A 12,897-nucleotide genomic window follows, 5' to 3' on the forward strand; every position below is an offset into this window, starting at 1 on the left:
AATTTTTTGTCACTTTAGCTTTATGGTGACGGAAAGCTAAAAGCTTCAAATGCAACCTTGCCTTCATCAGAATTCATATAAGGAATGAGAGTTGCCAATGTCTAGAGCATTTAGCTAAATTTATCAAGCTCGTAGCATGGCACACATTTTCTCTGCCTTAGACATTTAAGAGTGACCCTTCTGCACTTCCAGAGTAATCTCGAGTAGTATTCATTTTGTCTCAATTCTACCCCAAAAAGTGATGAAGTGCATGCTCATATTTGACATTCTATTTCTGTTTCCATGCGGAAAAGACATCAAGATAATAATAAATCAATCCTAATCACAAAACACCAAAATAAAGTGTTGGGAGTAAACCCTACCCCAGACATGATTCTAAGTGAGAGCCAGGACTCCAATTTTTGAGAGCATATCTTACAAAATCTGTTCACATATACTAGATTTACAATTTAGCTTCAGGCATTATTTTAAGGTGGCCAGCAATGTCTATTGGATTGGCACGAATAGAATATCATTCCACTCTTATCCCAGATAGTCCACTTTATGGCCACTATAAACATGATCAATTGCTCATCGTTGCATTTTCACATAGCTTAACAACATTGAGCACATTCTGAATGGCTAGAGATGCATAACTCTGCTTCCATTATACTCATCTTTCAGCTCCAGAGCTTGAAAAAGAGTAATCTTAAATATATGATCTTAGTTGAGAATCAAGCAATCCACATTTAATAGCTCTAAAATTTAAAAATCAGGGAACCAGATAATCATAGCACCTGATGCAGTTTGCATCAATAATGCACTATGAAATTGCGCACAGAAAAACCATTACTATCTTACTGCAAATGCAGGTGATATACAGAAACATCCATCAGGAATTTTTTTTTGCTAATTAACACTTTCGAAAGAAGAATTTCTTATACAAAGATCTTCGGAGATGCATACCTCTGCTACCATTTTACTAATCCCTCAGTGCTTGAAAAAGAGTAATCTTACATATATTATCTTAGTTGAAGAGCAAGTTATCCACATATAGTAGCTCTAAATTTAAAAAGCACGGAACATTATAATCATAGCTCCTGATGCAGTTTGCATCAAAACTGCATCAATATTCTGTTTGTATGATGCACCCCACACCTAGACAAAGCTTACTACGTGAGATGAAAGTGCCCACAGAAAAATGCTGATGGTACCAAAACATCCATCTGGAAAAGTAATTTGCTAATTAACACTTTGCCATAATATCAGTGCAGATTAAATCATAGCATCAACCAGCTTCATCTACCTTTACTTATGATAGATTCAAAAAGAGCCAAATATTTTACAAACATCTCTCTTGAAAGCTCTTTCTAGTTCAAAAACCGAAGATTTTCCAAAAGCAATACACTCTCCGTCATTGAATATTTTCAATAGGCAGCAATAACATCTATACGTGTACTGGGTAGAAGTGCAAATCTGCATAAAAAACAACAAACTCACCTTATAAGCAATCTTGTGTCCTTATAGAAAGGATTACCAATCACCCCTTCATTCTCCCTACTTCCCTTTAATATAGCTTCATTCCAAAAGCCCCCACAAGAAATAACAACTTTTCAGCCTTGGTTGTTCAATGCAAGGTGAGCTTGCTTCCAAGAGTCAAAAACTGTTAATAGATTCATCTTGTCAATAAAGCGAATGATTGGAATCTCTGCAACAAAAGGCCAAAATGTTTCTGACATCGGACCAGCTCCCTATATGGTAAGTCAGCCATAGGTATATATGGACTGCCATCGATATATGAGCAGTCGACACCTCATGTTTTAACTTGAAATTGAAATCAGTAACATTTGTGGGTGACACTATGTGGGTGGTCATATCAGTCAATCAGCCTCACCTGCTACAATGAAGACCAGTAACTTTTCAAACTTTCCGAAAAACATTGTCATGCCTAGGGCCAAAATTATCTCGATGGAACCCTCCACGGGGGCCAGGGACTCTTGCAAATTGCAACCTGAGTGAGGGAGAATCTCGCTCACTTTCGTCCAGCTTATACCCTGAAAGCAGTCATCCAGAAAAAACATTAAAAGCCTCACTAAGAACAGCTGCAATATAGCAAAAGCAGGGCAGCGAAAGCAATCCACAGAAGAGCTGTGAGCTAGCTAAGATTTCAGTTGACCTGTTGCGAAAATTTGAAATACATTCTTATATGAGTTCACCCATGCATACCACTAGTGGTAACATACATCCTATTGGAAAGACCACCAAATATTAACCTTCACCAGTTGTGCAGCACACGACAGAAACTGCGAGTTTATTTTTTTTCAAACTTTGTGCAAATCCCAATTTAAACACGGCAACTCCACGTACCTAACTCCTGTCACCCATCCACAGAATACAAAATATGACAGTTTTCATCCAATGAACAGCAAACAGTCCAGGTCCTCTTGCCTAAATAAAGGATTGGAAAGGAAGCTGTCATATAGCATAATACATATAGATAACAATCACCAAGACCAGAGCCTTTACGTGCTGTTCTGGACAAAGTTACTGACCTTTAATGACATTAACTATGCAGCACCTTGACTCAACAAGAAGTTCTGTTTGCAACAGGGTCTTCTATGTCCATCATCAACGGAACACCCCTCATGTCACAACAGCTTATGACAACTGACCTACAAGTCAAGTCCCACAAGGCTGTGCAGAGGCTACACTACATTGTGCCCTTCCCTTGATGAATCATTAACCTCAGCTGATAATCATACAGTGATCTCACCAGGTTGTGATGATAGAAGCACATTGAACTCACAGGTTGTGATGACAGAACGACATTAAACTCACAGAAGGAATCTTAGCGATTCGTGCCTGAAAACAGGACCTAATACAGTTCACTAATCTCATATTCGGTACAAGATCTCACAAGGCGTCCAGAAGTTGAATGAGCATTGAATTAGCAGAAGAACCTTACTTTTATTCCAGACAGCCACTAAATTAAAGTAATCATCCTTATTACCAACTTTTATGGGTTAAAAAGGGTTCACTGCTTAGCAAACCATTTCTGATTTAGATAGTCAAGCATACAATGCACTGCCTCCAAACTTACAAAGTCCATGAAGACTAAAAATATTGAAAAATGATGCATATAATACATACCTTGCAAGGCCTCCAGTGCGGTGGCTGCACATCTTGCATCGATGAAATCTACAAAGCACAGGACTAGTTGGTCGCCTCCAGGCTTTTCAAAAAAAAGTAGACAAACAAGCAATCTATGAGCTTCCATCCAACACATAAAAGTCAGAAAACTAGATATACAAATCTCTCCCTCCCTCCCTCCCTCTCTCTCTCTCTCTCTCTCTCTCTCTCTCTCTCTCTAGTACAATCCTGTCGTCAGCCTCTCCGTACGGTCCCGTCGTATCTGCCATACAATCCTGCACAGTCCCGCCATACAGTCCCGTATGGTCCCGTCGCACATGCCTCTCCGTTAGCCGTACGTCCATCGTACATTCTCTCCCTGTAGTACGGAGAGGTACCGTACAGTCCTTTCCTTCACCCCAGGCTGAGCTGAGCCTTTGGCTTGGGGGTTAGCTTCAACAAAAAGGCACATCAAAGTTTGCACATGCCATTATGAACTCCCGAAGATGAAGACTTTCGCCTCTACACCGATTAGAAAGCCCTCTTGCTCTGACGTTGCAGCCTCTATATCAACACCCAATCCCTATTCATTGCACTACAAGCGGAGGATTGGATCTTATCCACAGGAGCAAATATACTTTCTACAGCAAGAAGTGAGAGAGATCAAGCTTATGGTTGCAGCTCTTGGAAGAAAGGTGAAGGAGATGGAGAGCAAAGGCAAGCAAGAAATTATTGCAGAGGTTATATAAAATGCAATACATCTCCACTAGCACCAACACTTGTCTTCACGGTTGAAAAGATGATCACCACTCAGGTAAGCTCAGCCAAGAAAGAAATGGCCTTTGTGGCCAACAGCAAAGTCAACAAACTAGATTTCTATGCAGGAGTAAAAGAGCAGGAAGCCATAGTACATAATAAGAAAATATTGCGCATTGGAGGACTACCAAAGGATAGCCTTGGGTGTTTTGATGACGAGGAGGGACACACAGAAGAAGAGAAATTTACATGCCTCAAGAAGGGGATACCACAAATAGAATGGGATGAAAATAACATCAGTTGTATCTCCCAAAAGGGGACACAAGTGCAAGTTTACTTCAATGACGTGGCAGGACGAGTTAAGATTCTCCGACAAACAAACAAGCTGAGAGGTACACGGGTATGGATATCTGAAGAGCTCACCCCAACTTAGCTCAAACAAAGGACTGCTGAACTTACTAAAGTGAAGGATGCACGCAAAGCAGGAAAATGGGCAGTCTACCATGATGGAATGGCTCTAATTAGAGACTTCAAATCTAAACCTAAAGACCCTCGGTCTTAAACTGACATCATGCAGGCCACTTTTGATATAAGACTAGAACTTAGATGTGTACTAAATAATATCGAGCTGAGATGCCATGAGCACGCCTCGAATCTTTGAGTTTCAGAGATGTAGTAGTCTCTCTCTCTCTCTCTCTCTCTCTCCCGCAGCTCCTCATCCCCTCCGCTCATGCTCCTCCCCCCCCCCCTGCCTGCAGCCCCTCCTCCACTCTTGCTCCTCCCCGCTGCCCCTTCGCGCCTGCAGGTCCACCCGCCTCCAACCCCTCCCCGCCTGCAGCTCTCCGCCCGCTATCTCCCCGCCTGCAGCTCCTCCTCCCGCTGCCTTCTCTCCCCCGCTTCTGCTACACCCTCCTTCATCCATACTCCCTCCCTCTTGTAGCTCCCCGCCTAGCCTCGCCACCCTCCCTCTTGGCTTCCACTGCCTAGCCTCGCCACTACACCCTACTACCCTCAGCTAACCTCGCCACCCCCTCAGCCCTCCCCGCCTACCCTCAGCCCACCTCTTATCTACCCCTCAGCGCCCCCTCCCCTGCCCTAACCTATCATATCACCGCTCCTCCCCCCTCCATTCCCCTCCACATTCACTCCTCCTCCACCCATGACCCCGCTCCTACAATAAGACTAAGACCTACACCGAACACAGGTCTGTCAGACGAAATGGGGAAAGGTAGCAAGGATACGGATAAAGCCACCAAGAAAGATGACAACAAAGCCAAGAAACAAACACAACTGAAACTCGAAGATGTGAGCACACGCTACAGCCGCAGTGGACTCGGAGTGGACAGCAAAGCAAAGGCGGAATCCACCTCTGCCTCAACTTCAGTCACAGCTTCAACTTCAGTTTCAGCTTCAGTCTCAGCCTCGGTCTCAACTACATCCTCATCCTCAGCCTCAGCTTCAACTTCAGCGTCAGCTCTAGTTCCAGTTTCAGCTACACTTTCAGCTCCACTTATGCCTACAACCTCTACAGTTACAGCTACTGGCTCTGATATACCCCTACCCATGACATCGATTGCTCCACCCTCCCCCCCGCGACCTCCCGCTTTGCCAAAGACATTCAAGGGGAGGATGAGACATCACCATTTGCTGCTCTTTATTAATCCCATTGTTGACTTCTCTAGCCGCAAGGAATCAGCAACAGGTATAGTCCTTAGGAACATGAAGGCAATGAAACTTCACAAATACATGGCTTTCTGAAAACATCATGAGGTACACAAAGACACATGAGGTCGGGAGAGCATGCTACACCAGCAAGACATGGGAAAAACAGCCAAAATCATAAAGGAAAATCCACATAAGTAGTATATGTTGTTGGAGATAGTGGAAAAAGAGGGTAACATCCGACTAGTAGCATGTTATTTTCCACCACCACAATCACCCATCTACAAACACAACAGCCATATATCACGAGAAGACCCTCTACACATTTGGGGGAGGACATAGCGAGGTTCTCTATAGACCATGCAATTTTTCCAATAGGGGGTTTCAATGCACAAATGGGTTCAATGCAAGGCATCATCACAACGGATAGAAGAGACCTCATAAGGATGAAAGAAATGGAAGGAGACAATGAGGAAAGAAGAGGATGAAAAAGGATATCAAGAGATGTGGGAGAAATCACCCACATGGCGAGACAACTCCTCATCTTGTTGGATGTTTTGGATTGCAAATAAGCAATGGCACTCCATTCTTCAAAGACACAGAAGAATATACATGCAAAACCCCTCAAGGATCAAGCATACTTGATTGCCTGATCGTAAGCCCGGCTGCAAGACACATGATTGAATATCTCAAGATTGAGGCGGCGGCTCTGGAGTCTAACCATAGAGTAATGTCATTGGGTCTCGTAGGGACAAAGTTTGCTGCAGAAAAACAGAGAGCTCCGGCTGAGAATGGATTACAAAAAGGCTCACATCTACGAGAAGGAACTAGAGAACAATATCTCAGTGTCAGATGCCTCCTACTAACATGAATAAATGCACAATAGAAATAGTGCAGGAAGCAGCCCAAAAGCGAAGGAGCATAGGCATGCCCTCCAACCACCAGTATGGACGACCAGAATGGGCAAATAAGGCTTGGGAAACAGCGAATGCAACTGAAAAAGAGTGCAAATTTAGAGCATACAAACACCTAGGTGGTAAGAAACAAGAAAAGAAAGAGCAAACAACTTGAAAGTTTTGAGAAGCTCAAACGAAACCCCTCAAAAAAAACTTTCAGAAGTTGCATGGTGTTAAATATCAGGAGAGGAATGCATATGGGAGGATATGATACAGTTTGTCAAGGACCTCTACGAAAGAGATGGGAAAGAGATGGTTAACCACGATTTCTCTATAAAAGCAGCAAATAACATCATACACACGAAGACGTGGGGAGAGACCTGAAGAAGCTAGCAAATGGGAAAGGTCCTGACACACAAGCAAAGATGCTAGTATGGAGGGAAGAGAAAACAAAGAAAATGCTCACCAAGCTGATGAATAAGGCTCCAGAGGGCAGCTTAGCAGAATTGTACCGATCCGTAAGGGAGGGGACAGCAAGGTAGCAACAAACTACCAAACATTCATGGTGAGAGGCCTAATGGCCAAGTTATGCAGCACTATCATGAAGAGCAAATGGGCTTCAAGAATAAGAAAGGGGTCGTCTACTGCCACTTTGTAGACTTCAAGAAAGCCGTCGACACAGCTCTGAGGTAAAAAGCTATGGGAAAGACTAGAAAGGCTCCAAGTCCCACAAGAACTTGGAAGAGTCATTATAAGTAGCGACATATGGGTCAAGCAAGGGTGCCCCCTCTCGTCGACTCTTTTTGGTCCCTTCATTGATGAACTAGAGTCTGGAAGATTAAATGTGAAACAACCGCACACTAGGTCTAGTAAAGCATCAAACCTTGGTAGGGTGGGCGCACCCGCAAACATTCCACAAGGATCGGCCATAAGGATCAGAACTAGCAGCTCACCTCCAACCATAGGCTCAGTACGTTGAGCCACCCGTATGCCTGAGGTCTAGACTACCGCAGAGAGCCAGCCAGCCAGCCTCTAAGCCCAAACACTATAAATCCTCCCCACAAGGGAGGTAGAAGATGAGCAGCATGTACTGCTAAAATGCAGAGCCTCACACACATCAACTGCTTGAAACAGCCAGCCAAAACATTGGGAAGTTACCTAGAAGAAATTTTGAATCACCATAGCAAAGTTCTCAGACTAGTGCACAAGTTAGCTAAATACGTACAACATAGTATGTTTTGTAAGGATTTCTTTCATTGGGTGTAAAAGACCACTATTAGTTTATAGTGGTCACCAGTCCCATAGTTCCTGAAGGATCTCAAGAGGGCTTTTAATAGGATCATATCATATCATCTCTCTCTCTCTCTCTCTCTCTCTCTCTCTCTCTCTCTCTCTCTCTCTCTCTCTCTCTCTCTCTATATATATATATATATATATATATATGCACGTGCACGTGTGCGTGTGCGTGTGCGTGTGCATGTGCATGTGCACGTGGCAAGAATTTTGAAATGTTTCAAAGAAGGATGAAGGAGAAGCGCCCCCATAATGTTTAATCCTTTGCGAATGCTGAAACATCATGGGAAACGCTCACATGATAAAAATTTGTTTACGCTAGGAGCGGAAACAATCAACAAAGCCAAAACAGAATGGAAAAGCCAAGACAGAATGGAAAAGCCTATGGTACATTCATGCAATACCGAAGCCAAAGTTGAATGATCATCTACACGAGACTTTAGAATGAAAAATGCATATGTATAAGTTGTCCACTAAGGAAGTCCTAGAACTAGCTCCTGAGAAATTTTTATGTATGCTACGTGAACCGTAGAATTTATGCCTTCTTTCCAAGTCCAATTTACCACATAGCTCCAGGTATTTGAGCTAGAGAAAGCACATCTAACCTTTATTTCTGCACAGATAAAAGCTCAAGGGCCAAAGGTTAGAGACCCCTAGCAGAACTATGTGCAATAGAGGTGCCACACAAAATACTTCTCATGCATGGACTAAATCAATAGCATACTGACAAAACCAAGAGGCTGGGAGAGTGTCAGGAGTTAGGTCCAGCATGTTTATTACTTGTGTGTTTCAAAAGATTTGAGCCTACAATACACACCCTCCAGCTGAACGATAAGAAACTATCTTATATCCAAGCATACAAAAATTAAGATCTTATGGAAACCATTGTACTAAAATTTGCATGTAGAAATGGCAGCTTGCCAAGCATGCTTTGCCACACAACACGAGCTTTGTTTACTTGACAATTTCCATAAGAAATAGTTATGTGTCCTTTCAATAGACAACACACTTACTCGTTTAGCCTCCTTGTACACGAGTCGAACTTCTTTGTACCCTATAAAAGGCCGAAATATATCTGTATCCTTTCATTAAGTAATAGCATTATAGAAGTCACTGTTAGTTGTGGATGCCGTAACAATCATATACATCAACTTACAAGATTCTTGCCTGATACAAAACCAAATCACAAAGATGACCACAATCTGTCATTTGATAGGGATCGGGGGATATTATGGTTATTAGAGAATTTTGTAAAAAGGCCGCAAATCCTGCAACTTTATTTTCTCAATGAAGGACGAGGTTGCAAGCATGCCTCATCAAAACACGTAGACTTTTAGGAAGGTCGGAGCATGAAAACTAAAGAATAAATTTTAAAAAGTAAAAAAGAAATCTCTCGCTTCCTCACACGCACAAACATGCCCCCATGCACGCAAGCACCCTATGCAAGATACCATCTCATTCTGCTAAAAGACTGCAAGTGTACAAGGTTGAATGATAATAAGCTCCAAAAAGTCGAGACTACAAAATATGAGCTCACATCCCAAAATAGTTTAACTTTATATAAGGTCAGACCCCTCCATTGCCAAAAAAAAAAGGGGTGGATGTTTCAATCCCTTGCACATGCATATGCCCATGCACAGGTGCACACACATACAGGTGCAAACACTCACCATGTGCAATGTACTGGGTAAAAGACGGCAACAAATGACAAATCATGGACCTTATGCTAATTTCTAACAAAAGTTAAAACTATCGACTACAATATCTACAATTCTTGCGGCAACAATCCATCCACCAAAATATTGCAAGTGTGTACGTGTAGCATGTGTGTGCACGCACATGCGTATATCATATATGAGTGCATGTGCGTGCATGCAAGCGTGCACACCTGCACCTATGCCTTTCTTGTTCTATTCATATTCTTATTCCTGGAATGCTGGTGACTCGCAAGCCACTTCTCAGTCTACAAATTCACACCGGTCCGACTGCTCATGCCCTGCACCTGAAAGCTGCCTGCTTCTGACTAGATGAATAAGCTCAGGCAAACTGGGGTTGCCACTAGTCCCAAAGCCAACCGAGCCAGGGCAGTCAGAACTCTTCAATGGCCCTCCCACTGCCTCGATGCAGAATTGACTCTTGATGAGTATAAGCTAGCAGAAGTTTCATGCATTCCTGCACAAAAGGATGCAAGCCGCAGCTCTCCCCCCTCCATAAATTGCTAAGCTGCCTGAGATTAGGCATTATGCTGTTTACAAAATCGCACTTAGGAGAAAGAAAAAGCAACCAATACAAGAACAGAAGAAAGAAAAAGCTCAGTAACAGGAACTTATGGCATTAGCCTACAAATATTCCTCTGACACATCAAAGCACATGTAAAATGAGTGACTAACTGATCACTGAAACTGAAGGAGTCAAAAAAATCTCCAGTTACAGGGTGCCTATAACAAAGACAACAGCGTTAATACATATACAGAGATTTACTACATAGCTGCAGTAACCTCATTCGCTCAAAAAAGTACCCCCGACCCGAGCACTTTAACATGGAAAAAATATCTCACTTGTACAGTATGATATTTTGAAATCGAGTTACCAACAACCACAAAGGATACGAGCTGCTTCCCTTCGTTTACAATCAGCTGGAATGCCTTCCACATATAGTGTTGCTGAAGCATCAGGCGGAAGCAATCCAGAAGCTGTTTGAATCACAGGGGTTTCTTGCCTTCCAACAAAATCTTGTCTTCCATTGCTTGGACCTAAATTTCCCACCTGTCCCATGGTATCCAGTCCCATCATCCGATTGTCCTGAGGCATCATCGAGGGATCCTCCATAGCAGGCATACCAAAATTCGTCATGCCACCACCTGCTGGCATATAAGGTCTCATTCCAGGGGGAGGAGCAAGCCCAGGAACATCAGAGCTCATTACACCAGGAGGTCCATACACATTCTGTCACGAACAAAACAGCAAGACACAGAAAAAGTAAGACCAAAGCACTTCTTCAATGTGCTATAAATAATCAGTGAATGAATGTGGAAATTTTCCTTTTACATTCACTGTGGAAACTTTCCTTTAAAAGTGTCATCAGGCTTTCTACACTACAGCTTTGGCACTGCCATAGCAATGTAAGACAGCTAGTAAAATATCACATGACCAAAAAACACCACCACCTCAATGAATACAAGTCAAAGTAACCCAAGCAAGACACTTGCAGAAAACATAGATTCATGAGATAAAATGCCATGATGCATAACAAGGAATGGCTACTTTTACACCAACCAACACATAGATTCATGAGATAAAATGCCATGATGCATAACAAGGAATGGCTACTAATACACCAACCAACTCATTAGCCAGCCAAAACATCACAAAACCACAAAACACTACCTTCATAAATACAAGTTAGACTTACCGAAAACAAGGAATCGCTACTATTGCACCAACCAACTCATTACATCAGAAAACCACAAAACACCACCTCCATAAAAATACAAATTAGACTTACCCTTGATGACGAAACAAACTGTGACATGAATTAATCTCAATGTATGAGGCTAATGACAAACTGTGACATGAATTAATCTCAATACACGAGGCTAATGGCATGACGCATGGCATGGATAGTTACCATTATGCCAACCAGCTTAATAAGCCAACCAATAGATAGTGCAAAAGGATCTATGCTTTTGCGAGGCAAGCACACTCGGTGATGTCATTTCTTAACCAGCTAGTGGTAATATTTAAAATATGGCATCCTTCAGCTAAGCTAGGGCAGCTTATCATTACAATGGGCAAGTAAAATCTTGTGGCTTGCCACGTCATTGTGGACCCCAGTTTTGTATCTACTTAGTTTGTGTAGTCTCGTCATTGTATGTACTTCTCACACACATTTTGTATGCTGTCCCTCTCCAATTGTGAGAGATTATCAATACAACCCAATTGTTTTTCTCCATTTCAGCTAAGATAGGGCAGCAATCTTGAGTAGGGATTGTAAGCAATTCACAACTTTGCAGCTCGTTTTCACCATCAGAGTGGAACAAATAACAGCAGCATCAATTTGAGGCAAACGAAGCTTCCTATGGAATTTCAAAATTCATTGAAGTTTTTCGAATTTTATATAGTCTTTTACAAATTCCTCAGCATATTTCTGCATTTGTGCACAGCTGTGTGCATATGCACATGTCTGATGCTTAAAACATCTGTTGGGAAAAAGCAAAATCCACCGGTATAAGTTTCTGTTTGTTACAATCAAACTCATATGTGTGAAATCTAAAGCAAATACAATCGTAATTAACACATAATTCACACACACGTGAATGTTGTGGCAAATTTTACATACAGTTTGAAGGTTCAAGCACATATGATTGATAATTTTGCAAACAAAGCAAGTTGGGCAGACGATTTTGCAACTTAGGGGCGTTGCAAACATTTTAACAATTGAATCAGTTCTTGCAGGCATTCCAACATTCCTCGGAATGCCGACTAAGTCACGGTGATCCACCACCTAGTTGCCCTCAAATGTGTTTGGCTCAAACATTGCTTGTGTACAAAGAGAGAGCAAAATTTTGCCAGTTTTGCATAGAAAATAAAAAAATTTCTTCCATGAATGAAATTTGAGCAATTGGGACTGTTCTTCGGCCAAAAGAAGAGAATACATGACTCTTCAGATCTAGTAGATGCCAGCAGGTACCGACGGTTGTGGGCAGTTAGCTTTATCTAACCAACACCAGGCCGGACATCTCCTTTGCCGTTGGGCTGTTGTGTCAGTTTCCTACCAAACCCATGGAGAATCACTGGCAGGCAGGTCTATGGGTGCTGAGGTACCGTAAGGGTACTTGCACATACGGGATACATACACCACAGGGATTGAGTTAGGCAGATTTTGTGACTCAGATTGGGAGGTGACAGGCGTTCGACTTCAAGGTATTGTTTTGGGCTTGCGTCTGGGGCCATTCCTAACTGAGCAAGACTGAGCAAGAAACATCCATCAGTCCCCCTTTCTTCTACAAAGGTGGAGTACCGAGCTGCGTGCACTGCAACATGCGAGACACTATGGCTAAGGTGGATAACTTGAGGATATAGACGTGTTTCAGGAGTCATCGACGGTGGTCATTTGTGACAACACATCGAAGTCCATACCACTTCATACGAGAGCTCCAATCGACAACGTCCTGGAGGTGAT

At 42.5% G+C, this 12,897-nt stretch overlaps 1 protein-coding gene across 5 annotated transcripts in view; it reads right to left on the minus strand.

Moving 5' to 3' along the window:
• Positions 1–976: 976 nt before the first annotated feature.
• The window catches only part of LOC147887233 (RNA-binding protein 1-like), a 35,077-nt gene continuing 23,156 nt past the window's right edge, over positions 977–12,897 (minus strand). For 2 of the 5 annotated variants that reach the window (XM_087394659.1, XM_087394663.1), the window contains 4 exons: positions 10,325–10,661; positions 8,729–8,790; positions 3,130–3,211; positions 1,457–2,033 (listed from right to left, as the gene is read on the minus strand). In XM_087394659.1, coding sequence (XP_087250785.1) covers positions 1,900–2,033; positions 3,130–3,211; positions 8,729–8,790; positions 10,325–10,661 — 615 coding nt within the window. In that variant the 3' untranslated portion in view covers positions 1,457–1,899. The other 3 variants (XM_087394660.1, XM_087394662.1, XM_087394661.1) reach the window with 3 other exon arrangements.

Source organism: Dipteris shenzhenensis, chromosome 23 (genome assembly GCF_047967505.1).
Source record: "Dipteris shenzhenensis isolate YYH24624 ecotype China chromosome 23, Dip_SZ_1.0, whole genome shotgun sequence".
Taxonomy (NCBI): Eukaryota; Viridiplantae; Streptophyta; class Polypodiopsida; order Gleicheniales; family Dipteridaceae; genus Dipteris; species Dipteris shenzhenensis.